Consider the following 21,467-nt stretch of genomic DNA (forward strand, 5'->3'; position numbering starts at 1 on the left):
CAACAAGAAAAAAAATTCTGATAAACTACCAAGGAGAGAAAAACCACATCATTTAACAGAGCAATCTCTGAGACCAGACATACATCTCTTCAATGGACTGTACTTCCCTGCTAGTCTTTAGATTTCTTTTGCACCAGTGGACAATGGTATCTTTACATGCTTCATTTCAAAGGTTCATTGAAAAATGCCACTAAAATTCCAGCTGATCTCAGCACCATTCCAAAGACAGTCAAATTCCACGTTGCAAAACCTAGCTGGAGTTTGGATGCAGTTTTTTAAATGAGAAATTAAAACTTCAGACACAGACCATGTTTTAAATAATTTATTTCAGTAGGAAAGATTTTTGAAACCTGTTCTTAAATTCAATTAAACTAGCTTATGCAAACACACAGTTTTCACACACACACACACAGAGAACAAAGTATTAAAAAAGGTGAAGGAAGAGGCTCGAGGACAGCCAAACTGCACATCACTCAGAGAGATCATAGTGCAATCCCTCCATCCCTGGGATGCCTCACACCAGCAGGGAACATTAAAAATGGCTTGTGTTTACTGCATGACACCTTGATCCCCCTTCCAGTGATGGTTGGTCCTCAGAGGATTATTATAAAACACATCTATGTTTCCTGGTGCTTTTCCCACTCCAGTTCAGTAGTTTTTGAATGGATACACTCCTGCACACAAGGAGCCAGAAGTGCCAGTAAACCAGGCACCCCAGAATCCTTTATTTCAACATTGAATTGATTTATACTGCTTGTCTGCTTTGCAGTTTCAGCTGTGAACAGCTTTGGAATGGTAAGAAATTACTTCAGCAAACACACATGAAGGCCAGAACCCACCCAAATCAAGAGAAATAATAAAAATCAAACACACAAAGGAAACAGAGTATTTATGGTGCTTTTAGTCACTCAAGAGCAAGACCAGGCCTCCAGCCAGAACTGTGCCATGATCTGCAGGAACTTGCATTTCATTACATTTTATACACCTTCTTTTCCTTAGCAACTCAGTAACTTGGAGAAAACTTGTCAGCTCAGCTCTGCAACAGCCAGAGCTACACCAAGTAATTTGTATTTTCTCTTCAGACCTTTCTGTTCTCTTTGAGTATTCTTAGAAAGAGTAAGATTAATTTTCAAATTAGCCTTCCAACATCTGAATTTATAAAAAAGACTATACTAAAACTGCTGTGTTTTTATAACTATGTATTCCAGGAAAACAAATATTTACTTGCTTAAGAACAACACATTCTTTTTTTCATTTCCCCTTCCAAAGCTTCTGAAGCCTTTGCTGCTAAAACAGTCTCTAGCAGTTGTTTCAGTGAAGGACAGTGCTCCCTACACAGTGTTGGCACTAGAAATACAACATACAAAACTGAGCTTTTGGGATATTAATACTAAGATTTAGCCAAGCCTCCTCTTTCTCCAAACAGTTTTTTCCTGTGGTGTTTATTTATAACAAAAAGCTTGCAAGAGAAATTGTCACCTAAGAATGCTCCTCAGTGTTTACAACAAAGTGGGACAGACAAAAGCAAGCTCCTTTCTAATAATGTGAGCTCCTGAGCTCATGTGGTCTAGACCATGACTTGGACTATGCTCTTCATTTCTCCCCCTCACTAAATCTACTCAAGAGACATACTAAAATAAAAATAAGTTAATTTTTAAGAGGTCTGAGCTACTTCTGACAAAAACTGAAAAAGCCCAAACTACCAAGCTCTGTATTTTTTCCTAAAAAGAGGAATTTTCTCAAATTCAAATACAGGAATAATACTAAAGCAACTCAAGCCACAGCTATTTTACACTGACCAAAACAAGTGACTGCTGCAGAAATGCAGTGGCTGTCAGGAATGTCACCCCTTGAACATGGAGCACACAGCCTGCAAGTCTGCCATGGTGGGACTCACCACTGAAATAAAGGAATTGGTCTTCAGGTTCATAATAAGGCACTGACAGAAGTCCTGCTCCAATCCAAGCACTCACCCTCTTCATAAATTACAAATCAGAGTGGTGGTTTTTAAAAGAAGGGATAACCCCTAGCAAAGAATTCCATGTCCACTCGTACAGATCCTTTTGATGGCAACTTTCCCAAGTTACCTTATGAACAAGCTGCTTTTAGAGAAAAATGAAAGGAAAAGGCTAATATTAAAGAATAATAACAAAACTTTCACAGCTGTCTCCTTGTAGGATGAACAGAGAAGTCACTGATGTCCTTTAGTACCAGTCTTGGGGTTTTGATGCTGCAGCAGGCAGCACTAAGAGCTGGCCATGAATAAGGCTGGAATTACAAGTTTTGGTGAGTTAGGATACCAAACAACTGTAAAGGACAAGTAATGAAGAAAAAGGCCACTGACAGAGCCAGAAGAAAAAGCATCCCATGTTTTTAACCTTCATTTGGACAAGATTTGTTACAGTTAATCAAAACCATAAGATCAACTTGCCTTTTGTCAAAAGAGACCTTTGCTTCTCATGTGCCCCAGCAGCACAAAAACCTGCAACTGCTTCTGCTGGGAGAGAGAGATTTGCTGTCACCAAATTATGTCTGATACCAATAGAAGAGGACTGGTGTTGAAAATACAGAAATGCAAATACAGGAGGCTGATGGTGCAAGAAGCATTAAATTTGATGAATTTATTCCTAGTGAGGAATAGATAACTAATAAAACCCTGCTGTGTTTTTTTATGCTTCCTTTTGTTTCCAATATGCATGCTTCTCTAAACATGATTTTAAAGCAGGGTGCTAAAGCTCATTCATTAAGTATTTAGGTGACTCATTTAGTATTTGTAGTTTTAATGCCTATAATGTGCACCTAAATACTTAATGAATCATAACAGCTTGAGTAATACTCCTCTGGCATAAAACAGACATCTAAAAATGAAAAAGTGTCTGAGCTGAGCTATGTTTATTCAAATTACCAGAATGTTTTAACAATAAAAGTTATAAAAATTATTTGCTTTAGAGGGTACTGGAATAGAAATTAGGTTTGAAAATCCTAGCCAAAAGTAGCAGAGATTAATTAGATAAAAGCTAACACTAAGCAGTGCAGTGTTATATATTTTTAATGCAATGCACCAATTTCATAACCCAGATATTCCCTGTTGCTTAATCTTTCCCAAAACTTTTAGTTTAGCTAAAAGGCTGATTATCAGTCAGCAGATAATTAATATTCATATTTGAAGTCTTGCTAGAAGAGCTACTCTAAAAATTTTTTGCTCAAATGCAGCCAAAACAAGGAATTGCAAGGGGCATCTTTAATTTCAAAATCAAAACATTAAGGGATAAAGTGACAAATATTAGCTGAAGTGATTCAGCACTTATTAACAAGATAAACAATTAGAGCAAGACATTAAAAAAGAAAATCAAAGAGAAACTGCCAACTGTCTGAAGCAGTGTGGATGGCAGCCTTACCTGAATACCATGAGCTTGCAGCTCTCCTTGTTTCCTCAGCCATACTCTCAGTTATTGAACTTTTTTAACTCCCTTTTTTTTTAAAAAAAAAAGAGCATTAGTACATTCTTTACAGTGTGTCATTTAACTTGTCTGAGTCTTTCCACAGCTTAGCTGAGGCAGCTTTCCCTGGGGGAACAAACCCAGCAGCTCTTTCTGAGCATAATTTATGCCAAGCTCTAGAAATGTCAGTGTTTGTGTGTTGCCCTGCAGGACTACGTGGCCATAAACAAAGGGAAAGTACTGAACTACTCAGTGTGACAAGTGCCAAAAATACTTCCTGTGTTGTCATTACTCACTCCAGTTATTCTGGCTACACATTTAAAGAAACTCCTCCCACAACATTCAATCTCTCCCATAAAAATCCAGCAGATCTGGGGGCAGAAAACAAGGAAGAGTAGGAGGTGCAAGGACAATGAAAGCTGGTAACAGCAATTCATTAAAGGATGATTTGTGAATTCTTTTCTCCACCATCCTCCTACCATAAAAACTTAACTCAAAACAGCTGAAAAAATGCAAAAATCCAGTAATAAATGACATGTCCTGACCTGGCTCTGTCCTTAGCAAAGCTGAGGGCTGTCAGGCTGAGGCTCCCAGTTGCATGTTTCCTTTCACTAACAAAAGAACAGACACAGTTATGCTGCAATGAACCTAGAATAGCTTATTTAAAAATTCAAAATCCACAGGCTATTATCCACAATGCTTAAAAAAAAAGAACACAAATTGTTAAAAAAACCCAAACACTTAGTCATTGAGAAGAAACACACATTAGGTAAGTTTAGAACAGAAAAAAAACCAAACTCAAGTTGTGCAAAGTCTACTAAAGTAACACTGCTGGCTGTCAGGATGTTGTCTTTACTATACACCCAAAGTGGGTAAACCTGGCAGATGTGTGAATTGCAGAGGGATTCAGCACGAGAAACCCCTTCCCAAAATTCATGACTTCAGAACAGACTATTCAGTCCCCATATAAAAAACAACAACAAAAGATCTGCAAGGGGAGCCAAATTTTCAAAGTCCTTGTGGTGTAATTCCAACAGAAGCATCTTTCTACTGTTTTTCTTTCTACCAAGAGCCAATTCAGAAGAATTCTTGGAAATACAAACCACCCTATTACCCTTCACATCACCAAGTGCTTGGGGTTTTTGTGTTTTGTTTTGTTTACTGTGAGACTGGATTATCCTTCTTTTTGCCAACCAGAAATAAAAAATTAATCATTTTCATTACACGATTAATTTGACTCTGGAAAAAAAAACCCTCAAATGTGAATTTATAGGCTTCTACTCAGATGCGATAAACAAACTATACATTTTCAAAATAACAACTACTAGTAGAAACCTTTATTAGATAGTGAGAGAACTCTGAAACAGACTGGTAGGTAGCTTGTTTCTGTTTAAAAAGGAGAATTCATGGTGGAATCTGCAAGCATATTTACGGTCACTAAACCACAATGTCAATGGAACAGTTACTACTTTTTCACAGACTTCAAAGTTCCAATATCAGAGTCATATTTTGGACAATGTTTCCTTGCTTTACAAAGATCATATTTTTGAAGATTAAAGAAAGACCAATCATTCAGGAAACTAGGTGACGTCAAGGAAACCCCAATAAAGCAAGAATCAAAGTCTTAAGCATCAAACACACACAAAAAGCACAGCTCCCTTTTTACAACCATTATGTTTTTCTCTGTGAGTAATTTCAGTGACCAAGAATGATTCCTGTCAAGGATGGAATTTTGATGGCCCCACACATTTTCTCTCCTTAGGTTATCCTACCTTCTAATAAATTAGTTAATTGCCCGAAGATCAAAAGAGCTTCTGTATGTAAGGTCTTCTTTAGGCCATGTTATCAACACCACACAACGTCAACTACTTTGACTGAGACAGATACTAAAATCAATTATTGCCAAATGAGAACATGAAAGCTTGAAATTGTGCCTCTATCTTTTTAAAATGTCCATCTGAAGTGATATTATGAAACACCACACACTAATCAGTGGTCCCTAACTGATAATTAGCAGATACCCAAAGTCAAACATCTCAGTGAGCTGTACCCAGGTGTTGGTGTTGTGTCATTCAGCCTTTCTGTGCAGGAGAGTCACAGGCATAGAAACATATGGGATGAAAACACTCAGTTCTGACCCAACAGTGCTTTCAGTTTTGTCTCATACACACACCCCCCCTGACTGCCCAAAACTCCTGGTTTTAACCAGGAATTAGAGCTAAACGTACCAAAGTGATTTTTGGCTCAGCCTCTGTGCCACTCTCGGAGTCTGGCTCCCGTACAGGACCAAGGTTTGCAAGCTCAGTGCTGCTCTGAACTTGCACTTGTGTTACATTTCTCACAGGTCTGAGAGAAATAACACTGCTCCAGGCCGTGTGCCTGGGACAAGCTTCCCTCCAGGACTCCTGGGATGGCCTAAACAACATCTCCAGAACATGTAGTACCTCTTACCTGCTTCATACACAGCTTTTGATACAACTCTTAAATACCAGTTTACCTGTTTTCTTAAGAATGCCTAAAAAGGTGAGTTATCTTCAAAATTAGTATAAAGTTAAAAGAAACTCAAAACTAGCTACAATCTATTTAACTCAAGCACAGCACCGCCAGAAGTTTCACACACACTATTTGGTGTTTCATGTTGTTTTTCCTTTCACTCTTTAAGGCAGTGGTTTCCACAGGTCAGTTCTCAGAACATAATGAAGCATGGTCCATGGCAATTCATGTTGCAACTCCATTTTTAATTTGGGGGACTCCACTCCCCAACCTTTAGTGGTTTTGTTCAGGGCTCCAGAGTTCAGAGATTGAGTTGACAGATTCTGTTGTGGCACAGAATACAGCTGGCACATTTTTCATTAGGACCTTGTTCTCAATTATGAGATGGCTCAAATTGTCCTTTTTTATTGTTTTGAATTTGCCTGTTATTCAAAGGTCATCAAGTTGGCAGGAACCTGAAAACAAAAATATAAATGATAGAAGAATTTACTTCAGGTAGTAGGTACTTGCATTCAACTGTTTCACTGACTAGACACCTTGTTGAAGTGCACTCGCTCTGTCTTCAAAAAAGGGAGAAGGAATGCAACTATCATCCAGCAGGAAAAATTATACTTGGAGCTGCAGAAACCTCAGGTATAATAAAAAGATTAAACTGCTGTGAGGTTTATAATTGTCTTATAATTTTCTTTTATGGTTGTAGAACTTGCTAATTTTGATGACATTTAAGACTTGTCATCAAAACAACCTCAACATGATAAATATCAGTTCTGCTAGATAAGGAGAACCCTCTCACCTGAGCCCCAGCTAGAAAATTCTTCACAAATCAGTGATTGATGTAGTCTTTTTCAGACTAATTTAAAAAAAATGAGACATAAACACTTGTTTGGGTTTTTCCCATAGCAAACCCAAATGTCTGTTGCAGACATCACTTCCTTTCATGAAGATTAAAGCTAATGCTTGTAATGTATTAGTTATATCCCCATCTTCTCTCCATCAGGAATCTGTCTGACGCCAACATGTCTCTTTTAGTCCGGTTATTAAAGAGCCACCACATTCCTGACAATTGTCAATAAATAATCAGTTTGGTCGGATATGAATCAAGAATTTCCTGCTCTGCATTTACCTGTAGATGCAAGAATGCTCAACTGGGCTAAAGCTGCACCATTAAAATCACAAATAGTACCTATTAAAATAGTTCTTACTATTATTCAGCTATTACTATTAAACAGCTAGGTGTTTATATTCCATTGAAAATACATATAAACATCCAGTTTTTCTAAGGCAGTTACACTGTTAACAGTAATAAACAGTATTGCCAGCCCTTACTGAACTAGAACTGTCTTTAGAGGACAGTTTCTCACCACTTACTTGCAAACTCTTTGCCACTATTTGCTACTTTCCCCACTTCCTCCAGCCAGGAACACAATTTTTCTCCTTTGCACTGTCTCAAATACCTTCACAGAACTTCTGCAACCCTCCTTACTTCTTAAGATCTCTCTCAGAGGCAGAATTGAACAAGAAAGCACAGAAGGATCACAAAAAGCCTTTTTGTTTCCCCTTGAAATTCAGCAGGATTTCTGCTCTAAGAACTCCATAAACAAATGTGCAAAGAGAAAGAAGAGTTCAGGGAGACAAAGTAACTGAAAAAGGATTTTGCTGATGAAAAAGGTCAGTAAGAATTTATATGAGAACTGCATTTAATGGGGTTGGAGTCTTATCTTCCTTTTTGATTAATTGAAAATGTTACTTTTGCTTTCAAAGACTGGAAAATGTACCAAGGGTTAAACTACTTTCTGTGCATTTTAGGAATACTAAATACATACACAGCAGAAAATATGTATGCTCATGACCTGAAAAAAAGCACTTCAGGAGAGTTATCTGGAATTGATATTGAATGCTGCAGTTTACAGCTTTTTATATAATTTTATAATAAATTTATATAATTGTGCAATAACCTTTTTCAAATGGGCAAGACAAAAATACTGCACTCAGATATTTTAGAGCATTCCTTGCATTTCCCCAATTGCTCTAAATTAGTCTCAAGGTAGCCCCAAATGTTTCTTCATTACTCCAGAAGCTCTGAGGCCTTCTTTGCAAAGGGCCAAAGAGAAAAGCCAAGGCACATCCACCAGCAGGTGAAAGGGGTGGAGAGGCTGCTCAGGGAGCACACAGAGCCCTCGGTGACAGCTTGGTCAGCTCGAGGATCCATCAGCTCTGAGCTCCTAAGAGCTCATTCCTTTGCCCTGCCTTGCTCTCACCTGTTGTCTGTTGCTTTGGCAGGCAGCACTCAGGTGTTTAAACCAGAGCATTGCATTCATTCTGTTTCCAGCTTGAAATTTATATGAATTTCCTAAGAAAGAGAAAAAAAAACTGATGAAGAAACATAAACAGTGCTCCTTTTTAAACATTAAATCCTACCCATGTTCAAAGTACCTCTAAACTGAAATATCATGAGAAGATTTAGTAATAGATGATCCATATAACTTTACAGTTTGTCTGGAATAGGTGCAATTGCCTGACTTATTGAAGAGAAGTTTCAGCTTGTCTCTTCCTTTCCAACATTCTTGATTTCAACTAATGCCTGTGTCAATTAGGAAGGAACAAAATATCCCTCAAAACAAAAGTGGTTTTGTTCACTGCCATTATTGCAATTGGTTTACAATATCATGATTTTTTTTAACAAAGTGCAAGGTATCACTGAAATGCACCTTGGAAAGCTACATTTGAAAATACTTGCAAATCACTCCTAAATGTATTGATACATTTCAGATCAGTATTTTCAGTGGCTGGAGTTACACAGTGCTTGCTTGGGTTCAGGCAGGTCAAGTGTTACAAAAACATTTCAGATTGCTGTTGCAGAATTTAAGCTGACAAGCACTCACAATTTATACTTCATATCAGTGGTGCTAGGAGAGATGTTTGGAAATAAAACGTACTAAGACTTGAAGCAGACAAAGCAATAAATAACTTTAAGCTCCTTTATCAGAGCTTCTAATAATGTTCTTTCTGCACAATTTGAAGAGCTATGGAAAAGTAATATTTTCTTCAGAGTTTCAGCTGAAAGCAGGCACTGTGTTGGAGTAATGGACATCCACAGGCTTCTTCACATGACAGTCAAGATCTCTGAGGGGCTTTTCCTGATAATACCACATTTAAACACATGGTTTGGGCTTTGGTTTTCAGTTGGAGAGAAGGGACTGCTCAAGCAGCTAGTCTCAGCTGAATCTTTTTTTTAAAATTGTTACTTAGATTTCACGCATGTGAAAATGCCTCAAAGTGATCTAAACATATTTTAAAAGAATACAGATGAATACTTCCAGTTAAAGTCACACCTGGGGTTCCTAAGAGTTTGGAGAGCTCTTACAACTCAATGAAGACTCTAAGGATTCTCCATGGGTTGTTGCTCCCATTGCATTCTAAAGGTGATTTGTTGGAGAGCAGCTAAAACTGGAAGGATGGCACCTTTCACCTGCTGGTTTAGTTGCTGACAAATGACCTCAGCAGAGAAAATGTATATTCTGTGCACTGCTTACCCTTCTCAGAATCAGTCAATAAGAAGAGATCTGGATGCTCAGGGTCATCTGCCATCATCACCATCCAGCCCACCACTGAGACACTCTTACTGGGCGTGGATTTGAACTGGAAACACAAGCAGGGATGAAAATGGAATTAAAACAAGAGGCCAGATGTGCCCAGAACAAGGACCCAGCAGGGCAGTCCCTCCCAGTGGCACTGTTAAACATGGGGTAACTTCAAATGAAGCAGAGCACTTCACACCATTAAGAAAATTAACAAAGGTTGTATGAAATTAGTGCAAACAGAACTTAAGACAATATATTCAAAACAAATTAAAATGAGTATCACAATCTGCAAAAGCCTGTTAGACATCTAATATGCTCTGCATGATTACAGCAGCATTCCTCACCACATTAGTTCACATTTGAATGTACAGTATAGTTCTAAAGTATATTAATAAATGCAAAACTATTCCCTCCACTGTTCACAAATAGAATTGAACTTGCCTGTACTGTAACTATTCACAGTTAGCATGCAGTAATTATTATAACACTCTGTAATTACCCATAACATGAGTCCTGGGGACAAGATAACACAACTGTGTAATTAAATATGATGACCTGATGAATTAAATGAATCAAGTGAGGATGTAAATTCAAGCAACAAGTGCCCAGAAATGGGCAGTCATGCTCATTTATCAACAAGATGTTCAAAATGATGGTGTTCTCCTGTTCCAGGTGGTATTCATGGATTGACAGGTAACTTAGGCCTAAGCACAACACAGTCCCTTTGCTGACAGCTCCTTGACCCCACAGTTTTACATTCACCTGGTCACAGTATTATTTTCTTCTTCTCATGCATCTCTCAGTTCCAGGTTCTACTCACTTATTCAATCCAACTTATCTCCAAACCATAAGCTTCCTTTCTCCCTTTCTTTTTACCTTTTAGTAGACCCACCCAATTCACTTCTCCTTGCTTGCTCAGGCAGTCCCACCCATGCCCCAGCTCCTAATTAATTCAGTTTCTCTCATGTCTTTGGCTGCCAGGTCTCCTCTTCCTATGTTCTTGGGTCCAACTCTTCCACCAATCCCTGCACTTTCACCCTCTGCAGTGCTTTACCCAACTTCTCTGCCCAGGAAGTCCAATTCTGGTGTATGCTCATCCTCATCAGATGCATCAGATGCATCCTGTGAATCCCCATTCCAACCTCTTTATTACCACATCAATTTTGATTTCTCTTTAATTGCATTATTAGAAACAATAAAACATCCTTGAGATTGTTTTGGCTTGAAGTCATTAAAATCAATCTGTAGTTCTAAAATGCTTTTATTCTTCATGCTAATGTGTTGTGTCAGCCCACCACATAATGCCACAAGGCAGACGCACAACATTAAGCACCAAGTTACTTTTGTTTGTTTTAGAACTGTTGCTTTAGTGTTACAATCCTGGAACTCTGGTTCAGCCAAGGAAAGAGTCACTGGTAACAAGTTTGAAGGTAACATGAGCAAAGTAAGCATTTATAAGATGCTCTGTGCATGGGAATACAGCTGCTTTATAAATAAAAACCCACAGCAAGTGTAGTGTCAGTTATTCTAATCTATGCCACAGATTAACTGAAGACCTGGAAGGTCACAGAATCATCACAAAATCACAGAATGTTTTGGGTTGGAAGGGACATTAAGGATTATCTCATCCAATCCCTCTGCCACAGACAGGGACACCTTCCTCTATCCCAGGCTGCTCCAAGCCCCATTGAGTCTGGCCTTGGGATGGGGCACCACAGCTGCTCTGGGTAACCTGTGCCAGGACTTTACCACACTCACAGGGAGGAATTTCTCTCTAAAATCCCATCTAACCCTGTGAAGCCATTGTCTAGGTAAGATTATCTGTCTGGGACTTGCACAGCTGGCTGCATTTTAAACCCTGGTTTACAATCCATTAGAACTTGGAATTAACAAACGTTAGACCAGTATTTGGAAGAAAAAGTATTTAAACCAAGTTGAAAATAGTTTAAGAGTCCAGGCTCTTTGTATACACATGCTGAAGTTAAGTAACTCTCAGAGGTGGACAGATGTGGTAAAGCCTCAGAAGAGGAGGAGGCAAATTATAAAGCTCTATCAGATAAGATGTCATTACAGTGAGGGCTGTAACTCCTTCTCAAACAGAAACTGAAATTTCTTTGAGGAGGCAGTAGAAGTAATGTCAGTCTGAAGTGAAAATTAAGGCATTTTATCTGAAAGAAGGAATAAAGACAAGGAAAGGGAATAAAGTTAAGGAGACAGCTCATGAGTTCTTTAAAAAAAAGGAAGTATATATAAAGGATTTTTTATGGACTCAATGCAACACTGCAAAAGTATGATGACACAACTTAACAGGGACCTGCAAAATGCAAACTTCCAAGTAGCCCTAAAGCATTAATAGGTCTCTTTCACAGAGGTGGAAATTTGAGTCACAAAGCAGTTTTAATGGATTATAGATCAAAATGTACCTTTTGAACAACACTTATTTCTAGAGCTTCACAGAAACAACATTGCTTATCCCAACAGGTATCCAGGGTGTGACACTGCCATGCAATCCACACCGCTAGAGCTCCTTGCCTTTTCTTTTCACTCAAAACCATCAGTTAATCATGGTGCTCCTCCACAAAATGAAAAGCTCCACACAAGGAAAGTGTTTCCTGCCAGCGTCAATCCATCACTGCTAGAAACACATGTCAGCCTTCCATCCCTGTGCTCAGCTGGGTTTGTATTCCATGTTTACACAGTCCCCAGGGCAGCTCATTCTCTGCTGATGCACAGAGCCTTGCTAACAGCAAGTCTGCTTTGTTAACATGAAGGGAATGAAAGCTTCATTGTAATTTAATGTTCCTGGTTCCTATTTGCTTTTTGTAATATAGGCCACTGGAATGACTCTTATTATACACATGGAAAACTGCACAGCTCTGGCACTAGGCTTCACATAATTGATTTTTGCTGTTGTTGCTGTTGTTCTGAGCTCAAAAGCTTTTATAAGTAAATCTCTGAATCAAAAAATCTGAATTAATATGTGGACAGACTTTTCACTCCAACATTTTGGCAACCAACAAATCTTCTCCTCCACATCTCCTGTTGAGATTCTACAGATTTATAATATTCAAATAATTTTCTCGGTGGCTGAACATCCTTCCCAGGATGACAGCATTCTTCATCAGGGTATTTCAGTGAAAGTGCCTGAGCCACAAGTACCAAGTTGGCTACCCTACAAGTAAATCAATCTAATTTTGATTAGAGCATGCAATGGAAGGCTTAGAACTAACCAGGGTTTGTGCTCAAGCATGAAGCATAAAAAGTCTCTGTTGCTTTCCAAGCACCTACAAACACAGAAAAATCTCTCATGCATGCTATGTTGTCACAGAAATTGGCAAGGCTCTCAGTCCAATCACTATAAACAGTTTTACAGGTGTATTCACATTTTTCAAAGTGTTTATTTTAAGTCTAAGTTCAAGTGGTTATTCTTACTTTTGCCCTTTTCTAAATGTGCACGAGTGCTGCAGTTTTTCACAGAGGCTTCTCTGTGAGTTCCATTTCAGCATACAAGATAAAACCATTGTCCACACATTCCTCCCAGATTGTGCTGTACTACATTTCTGGGCTCTCAATTTCACATGCTTATTTATAGACAATTCTCCATTACTGTAGTAATAACAGAAACCTGTTCACTACCTAAATTCAATGCTGATGTTATGCTGTTACTCTAAGGAGATGCAGCACACAATACTGGATGCACTCCTTGGCCTTTGACCACAGGCAGGAGAAGAGCTGGCCTGTCTGTGTCTAAAAGGGAGGGGATTTTTTGCCCCTTTTGCTGAAATTACTCTGGGATTTTTATGAGGTAATTTTCCAAAGAGGCTGGCTATTATAAGCCTGGAAGAGCTTTGAGTGTCGATGCATTCCAAGCTGCCTGGAGCAATTGCAGCAGCAGAATGGTCAAAAGCATGCCTGTAATCAAGACACGTTTACCATGAGAGCTCCAGCCAGGAAACTTTATATAGCAGACTGAGTCTTTTGTTGCCAGCGTTCCTTTCCATGTCACAGAGGGCTTGAGAAAGGAAGCAGAAAAGACAGATGTTTAAATGGCTCCAGAAGATGCCTGGAATATTTTGCTGAGGTAAATCTCCAATGTATCAATCTGAAAAAGAGACCTGCTTCAAAGTAGATGGCATCATCCTTTTTATCTGTAAGTAAAAACCCCCCAGGCCTAAATCTAGCCTTGGATCTCTTCATTTTTCAGAGTGAACCTCTTGGGAATATCACTGGACAGTACCTGGAGCATTTACTCATGCTCTAGCTATCTAGGGATGATTGACCATCTGCAGTTCATTCTCTCCTGATTAACTTTTCCTGAAAATGCAACCAAACGTGAACTGAAACATGACCCTTGACAAGCCATCTCCACAGACTCCAGAACCAAAGCTGAGGCTCTGTACAATAACTCTGTAGTGAAAGGGATGGAAACCTAAGCCTTGAAGAGCCAGGCTCAAAGTACAACACAGGCAGAGCAGCTGAACAAGTTACTGACCATCTATTATTAGCCTCTTTAATGAACTGGAATCCATCAACCAATCCATCTATCTCAACAGCAGTTACCAGGTTTCCCACCCTAATTTCAACACAAAGCTCCTGCTCTGTGTTATAACAACCTCTGAAGCAGAGGTTTGCTGTGACTACTCACTGCAAATTATTTGTTTAAATAAAAGACAACCCAAACTGTAGAAAATAGTTATTACAATAGATAAACCTCAACTGCACCTGGGAAACCAAATCAGAGACTGAGCTCCACAACAGGCTTGGCATCCACAAACAGAACAGAGGCTGTTTTCTGCCCTAAAAAGCTGAAGGCAAGACATCAGCTGTGTACAACCAAATCCAAGGCTGTGCTGGACAGTTCAGCCCAACTTCATAGAGCCAGCTATTAAAAAGAAATTAATGTTCTTCAGCAGTCATTGCTTTAACTACCACTCCTCTTCCTCCTTTTCCTGGGAATTGCCTTGCTCAAACTTCTCTCAGTATCTGCAAGCCATGAGGCTGGTAGGCTCCTGATGGGAAATCCTGCAAGCACCCTGGACTCCAACACCTCCTCACCTCTCTCTGCAAACTTCCTCAGTGGTTTGCTGGAACAAGAAAACACTTTTTTTTTTTCCCTGGACAAAGAAACACAAGCACACAAGACAGATTTTGGCTTCTTAAGCCTCTGTTCACCAGCAGTTCAGATGTTGTGGGTGTCACAGCATATCAGTAACTTGGGGAGTGGAGTATCAGAAGTCAATTCAAGAGGTTTAGAAAATAATCTCTGAAAGAGCACTGTAAATGGATGTGACTGTATTTCCAGGCAAAATGAAGTTTTTTGCAGGAACAGAGACTCAGAAGGATCAGGTACCAGACTGTTTATCTTTTTCCTTCATTTACTTTTGCTAAAGAAAGGGCAAGACTATTTAAACTATTGAAATTGTTATTCTGAAGGAAACGTGTAAACAATGCAAATTTAACATACTTAATTTCCAATCAACAGAATTCTTTCCTAGGCAATTTTTTTCAAATTCTCTAAACCTGCATGCTATTTAGATTGTTTAAAAATGCTAACACAGAACAGTGAAAAAGCTTCTGAATGAATAGATAGAAGTCTGGTAAAGTCCTCCATAACTTTGTATAGAACAGTGAACCAGGGAGACTCACAAATACACATTCTATTCCTAAAAGAAAACAAAGTGCAATTTTGGCACAAAGCTTGGAGGAATCACAGCAGTAACAGGAACACAAAGCCTGACATTACCACAAAAATTTCTTTTCCGTTTCTCAGTGTTTCCAGAAAAAATAGGCAACTAGCTGTGAGTGACATAATGCCAGCACAAGCTCTTTCCTGGTTCCTTCTTTTTTTTTTAATACTTTGCATTTCTAGTCATAATAGCTTACAAGTCTGCTCTTTCCTTTTAATGAGGTGGAATCCTTCCCTAAAGTTTTCACTGAAGCCAGAAACAAATGCATCCAAACACACGCTTCTCCCAAGACACCCAGAAGACAGAAGGATTGGCTAATGAACCATTGGCTAGACAAATTAAGTAGGATCAGTTTCAATACTACCTAAGCAAAGCTAGTAGGGGTGGGCCAAGGAACCACATAAATAGTTCTGAAAGTAATTAGTATTAGAATACTGTTTCCTAATGAACTTCCAATAAAAAGTGGGAAATCATCTCTTAGATTAAGAGAACTTTATACACAAACTTTCCACACAGCAACTTCAAATATCCAGGAACCTGCAAACCAGAAATGTTGAGCTTCAAATCTCCACCCTTTGCACATAAAAATGTCAGGGTAAGAAAACAGCATTTTGTACCAAAGAGAAAGTCCCCTTTACAAGGATTCCAAAAGCACCACTCCTCTTGCAAAATTCCATAAGCTCTATGCAAAGCAACTGTTCTACATGACTGTTGTCATAAATTAACCTGAAACACCTACCAAGACAACCAAGTAATGATTCTGAGTAATGAATGAACTCACATTCAAGTATCTCAATTTTTACCCAGTTTCTTAAGAGAATCATTACAATTAACTAGGGACATCAAACGGGAACAATGCACATCTTAACATTCATACAGAAAATCCTCTTGCTCCTTCCCCACATAAGCAAAACATTTTAGCTTCTTTCAGATCAAGTTGCAGCAAATAAAAGGAACCCCAGCATCATCTGGCATTGCACCTCTGTGCTGAGCAGATGAAGTGTTTGGTACTCCACTGCAGTTAATGGCTTACAGGATTACACAGAAAAATCAAATGGTCTAATTTTACCACATAGATTAAATTAGTATACATGTTTAACTGCTGTATCTTGTGACTGCTCAATTTTTCCTCATCAGTGCTGGTTTGGATTTCAAACCGCTGCAAGACTGAAATCATCCAAAGACAGAGCTTTGAAAATGGACAGACCAATGACACAGTTCCTTTCCTAAAAGACCAGCAAAGTCAGAGACACATGGCAGATGCAAAGCAGATGTTCTTGGTGTAGCAAACAAATGTAAATGATATTTCCCTGGAGTATATCCATATGAGGTGACTGACTGACTGGGAGACAGGATAGTGCTGACTAGAAATCAGGCAAGGCATGAACTCCTCTCAGTGTTTACATCAGGAAATCACATTTGAGTTTTGGCAGGTGATACTGGAACATGCCTGGTTTACATACATGTTTTCTCTCTGTCGCCTTCAGGGATTTTGCAGCGTAGTAGAAGAGATGGGTTCCACACAGTGCTACCCAGTATTTTGTCCAAGATGCTACCTGGAGAGAAAACACACAAACAAACCCAAAAATACAATGGATAAGTGAAATGCTTCATAACAATGAGCTGTGAAAGAGGAGGCACCATCCTGCAAGAACATGAGGGGACTGACTGTCCAGCCAAGCATCAGCCATGTTTCCAAAGCTGCTGTTTGTTACTCATGCAGGCCTATGAATGCATGAAAACTCCAGAAAGCAGAAAGAACATGTGCCTTTCCTCTCTAATCTGAGAAGAATGTTCTGCATCTTGCTCTATACTTCCTGCAATCCCTACAGAGCACTTTGTGGAGTCAGCGTACATCTGTCCCTGTCCTTTTCCATCTTAGGTGCTGCCATAAGGTATCCCCCCATTGTCCTGAATATGTATTTTGATTTATAATTTATCATCAAGTATTTGTAATAAAAATGCTAAGGGTTATCATCTATTGATGTATTGCTGGGATTTACCTACTGTTAAGGAAGACAAAACATGATTCTCTCCATTTTAAAGTCATCGGTAACTGTAGAAAATTTTATGCAGCATCCTCTTCTCTTCTACTTCCTGGATTATGTGTAGAGCATTACAAACTGAATAAATGCACCAAACAGAAGAATCAAAACTCTGGCAACGACCCTAAATCTTAATCAGCAAGGCAGAGGAGATCTCAGACACTTGAACTAGTTGCCCAATGGCCATTCTACTGTGTTTATAACTGGGCAAAGGAAGAAGGTGAGAAAATTAATTTATTAAAAAAATCTTACTGTAGGTTTTTTGCCTTCTTTCAACAAAGTCTTCCTCCTGAGAACACCTTGAATAGTAACTGCTCCTGGATACAAATGAACAGCCAAATCTTCCGATTCTAGGGAGCTGAAAGGAGCATGTGAAGAGTTGTGTGAAAAAGTATTTTTCCTAAAGTAATTTTCCAACCATTACCAAAACCTAATGCAAATACCTTTATTGTAATTTGAAAATGTCAACTTTCTATTTATTTGACTTCATTGTGGAATAAGACTTTGGCTGTTACAAGGAATTGCTGTTGTGGAATTAACACTCGCAAGCAAAAGTGATCAGAAAAATTAATTAGCCAAGCAGGTAATCCTTAATTAAAAAATTAAAACTCAAAACAGGACTGAAAGACAAGAAAAATTAATTTAAAAAAGTAAACATTTGAAGTATATTGGTACAGTTGCTGTACATGTTAAACCTCTCCTTCAGCCCTCGCAGCAAAGATTTGACTATTTTTTGGTTAGAAACACCAGAACCATTAGCACATCAAAAACAAAGCACAGCTCAAACATGCACAATCCTTAAAATATCTGAAAGCAAGGAGAGTGGGAGGGAGCAGGAATAAAGAGTAGAAACCCAAACCACAGCTGTAAGGTGTTTTAATGCAACTGGTGCTCTACTGATGATCTGCCCTAGGAAGGACTGGAGGGCAATGGGCTGAAACAAAGGCCAGGCACAGCACTGAGGAAAGAAAACTGAGCTTGATTAAAATTACAAAGCTGACTGGCTTCAAAAGCATTTCCAATCAGAGAAAAGTTACACCAGGAATCATTTCAGTGAATGTCAATCAGAGCATGTAACTAAAGTGCTGAACCCAGCAGCTTTCTAGAAAAGCCAAGAGATTGAACAGCACCCGAAAATCATTGTGAAGGAAGCCAGGATTTGTTGTTTCATCCATCCTATGTCCAAAGTAAACTGGAAATGTGACACACACTTTCACTGTAGCACCTACTGAGGATGATGATATGGAGACAATTTTGGACACTGACAGATGTGAAGATGGGTTTAATTCAGTGAGACAATGCTTGCTTCTTAACATGACAGAGGTTTCACAGTTAATGGCAATTTCCCAACTACAGTGACACAGCTGGAGACAGAATCTGTATCCATACGGAATCAGAATAATCAGTTTTGTTACTCTGTCAGCTTGCAAATACTACGTATATTAAATTGGGGGCAATTTGAATGTGTTACTCATTTTAGGCATCTCTCTGATTTTAGGGAAGAGGAGCAAAGAAATTCAGTACAGAACAGCCAGCAAAAAAAATCTGGAATGCCATCAATGAGCACCAGGAGCAGCTTTGTTTCCCCATGAGAACTACCAGCACTGCTCCACTGGGGCAGGCAGTTCAAAAGCTACCCTGGCAAAACATCTTCAGCCTTGATAGAAAGATCCAATGGTTCAGAATTTGGATTTGCAGGCTGGAATGACCAGTCCTTGTGCTGATATGGAATAAGTCATTGAAGGGAAAAGTTTTAAGTCTGAAGAAAAAGGTCTCTACCTTCAGTTTGACACATAAGTTAGAAAGGGAACATCAGAAAACACCCACTTAATTATTAAACCAAACCAAATCACCAACAGCAGAGGGAAGGTTTGACACCTCTGTGTGCAGTGGATTGTACCTGCTGGCCTTCATGTGGCCTCGATGGCCATTTCGTGACACTCTTGTCCCCGGACCGAGGGAATGGTACAACCTGTTCCTGTTGGATTCCATTATAAATTGGATGTATTACAAACACTTTCATTCACACAAACAGCACCACTGCTACAACAGCACAGAACTTTTCTTGTGTGCATATCACAAAGCCACTTCTTCCACGTAAGAAAAAGCGAATAATTTTATTTAGAAAAAGGCATGCAGAAGTAAATAATATGGTTTTTCATTTCATCAGATGTTCTCTTTGTCAGAACTCACAATACTGAAGTATTTTACTGGCACTGAAGATTAACACATTTTTAGAGCAAAGTCTGCATTTAGCTTAGACCAAATAAATGTAAAGGAACCATACTGATAAAACTTATCTTGAGATCTACTTTAGATGTTACTACAAAAATGGTTTCAACTTCTACGAGTATGAAAACACAGAAGCTGTTGGGCTGCAAGGAACCACAAGCTCGGTCAAAATACACCTGACACTGGTTAAGATCTTGTTGTGCTCAGTAACGTGGACATCAGGTCAGCAATATTTCAATTTTCCAGCTCATCTATGGTGTACACTTTACCTGTGAGCCCCACATTTTAAATTCATTTACCTGATCCATACTTTTATCCCTGTTCAGGAACTATGCCCCAGATTTGCCTTTTGAACACTGCTTTGCTTCACTGAACTTTGCTTTTCTGAATCAGAACCTCTTAACTGATTGAATTCCATTTAAGCCAACATAGTGCTGAGGTACTTTGTCCTCACATCCTATTTTTTAATCCATTTTTCTAGCTGCTTGTATTGTGTTGAAAGACTGAAGATCAGCAATTCTGTGGGAAGGAGGCAGTTCAGTACAAGCCTTATTATTAAAAATATATTAATGGATCATCATCTACTAACCTGTTCCACAATTTGCCATCATTTGTTTCTCAACATAACAGGTATCTTTGAACTTATGAATTATTTTTCAGCACACACTCAAGATACAGGCAAATAAAACAATAAAGAAAAATAAAGCAAAATTGGCTGTTTATTTTTGTATACATATGGCATGCAAATTAAGTATGTTTTCTTCTTACCTTTAAGTTTGTTTTTGTATTGCATAACAAGGGGGCTACCACTCTTGGAATCCTGCTATTTCAGGGAAATCTATTCAGAGACACTCAGGATGACAACCAGTGAGACTGAGGTGTCACTTAATACACTGCCCTTAACAGGATATAACTGTAAGGACTTGAAATTTTAGTCCTTCCAGTAATTTTGATTAGCCTGAAGGGACACTCCAATGCTGAAAACTCTTTCTCAAGTTTCAAACTAAGATTCTGTTGCACTTAAAAACAACCAGTGGCTCTAGTTCTTACCCCTTCTGCATTCCCCAGCTACAAGCAGAAAGGCCAGGAAAAACAAGAATACATTTTACATTTCCTTCTGTTACTTGGGGAATCTGTGTTTGGAGGAATTGTTTTCTTCCTCTTAAGGGATATGATGCAGATTTAAGCCTTCCTACCCCTTCTGTGTGTAAAACACATAGAAATACTGAATTCCTACTTGTACTGCATAGAAAACAGTCATTAACACTGGATGTATCCCAGTTTTGCCAGAGTTGTTAATTCTAGGCAACTAATGCCTTTCCCTCACTTAAACATCTTTATAAAGAATTGAAACCACTGTACAGACCAAAACCAGAGAGAGACACTCTCTAGTTATCTTTAATTTTGACACTTGCATGTCAGTGCATTACCTATGAAATTTTAAAACATGCTTTATCATCTTATAAAGCAAGGAACAGACTCGAGGTTGTTGCAGATCTCTAGGAATTTCACACATGGTGTTTGGAATGTCTCTAAGGAATCCTATCCCTCTCCCTGGAAGCAGGCAAGAGAACTCACCCTGAAACACAAGAAACCTCCAACAGGGTTCCCAAAAGCTCTCTCAGGAGAGAGGCAAGTACAGAAGGCAAGTGGAATTTGGAGAAGGAATCTTCTGTTTGACATGGAGCAAACACTTTAACTGGGGGAGCCTGGGGCTGCCAGTTCTCATTAGCACAGGCATGAAAAGCCTCTGCTTTGCCTCCACACAACAATTCTGAAGAATATTATTATAAGTTTAAACCTACATTTTAATGTTTCTTATGCTGCTCTGGGTAACAACACTCAACTCACCATTTTTTTTAAACTTAATGACTTTTTGTCTTTGAGAAACAACTTGATACCAATACACAATTCCATAAGGCAGCAGGGAAAGGAAAGAAAGGAAACCTTTTGAATGTTGTATGTGCTTTGTGATGCAGCCTGCAAGTT

At 38.9% G+C, this 21,467-nt stretch overlaps 1 protein-coding gene across 10 annotated transcripts in view; it reads right to left on the bottom strand.

Annotated features, from left to right (window-relative positions):
* Positions 1-307: 307 nt before the first annotated feature.
* The window catches only part of RALGPS2 (Ral GEF with PH domain and SH3 binding motif 2), a 115,892-nt gene continuing 94,732 nt past the window's right edge, over positions 308-21,467 (bottom strand). For 9 of the 10 annotated variants that reach the window (XM_064427673.1, XM_064427670.1, XM_064427676.1 and 6 more), the window contains 6 exons: positions 19,147-19,224; positions 17,499-17,604; positions 16,665-16,757; positions 9,467-9,572; positions 8,192-8,283; positions 308-6,388 (listed from right to left, as the gene is read on the bottom strand). In XM_064427673.1, coding sequence (XP_064283743.1) covers positions 6,359-6,388; positions 8,192-8,283; positions 9,467-9,572; positions 16,665-16,757; positions 17,499-17,604; positions 19,147-19,224 — 505 coding nt within the window. In that variant the 3' untranslated portion in view covers positions 308-6,358. The remainder of the gene's footprint in view (positions 6,389-8,191; positions 8,284-9,466; positions 9,573-16,664; positions 16,758-17,498; positions 17,605-19,146; positions 19,225-21,467) is intronic. The other variant, XM_064427669.1, reaches the window with a different exon arrangement.

Source organism: Passer domesticus, chromosome 7, assembly GCF_036417665.1.
Source record: "Passer domesticus isolate bPasDom1 chromosome 7, bPasDom1.hap1, whole genome shotgun sequence".
NCBI classification, from domain to species: Eukaryota; Metazoa; Chordata; class Aves; order Passeriformes; family Passeridae; genus Passer; species Passer domesticus.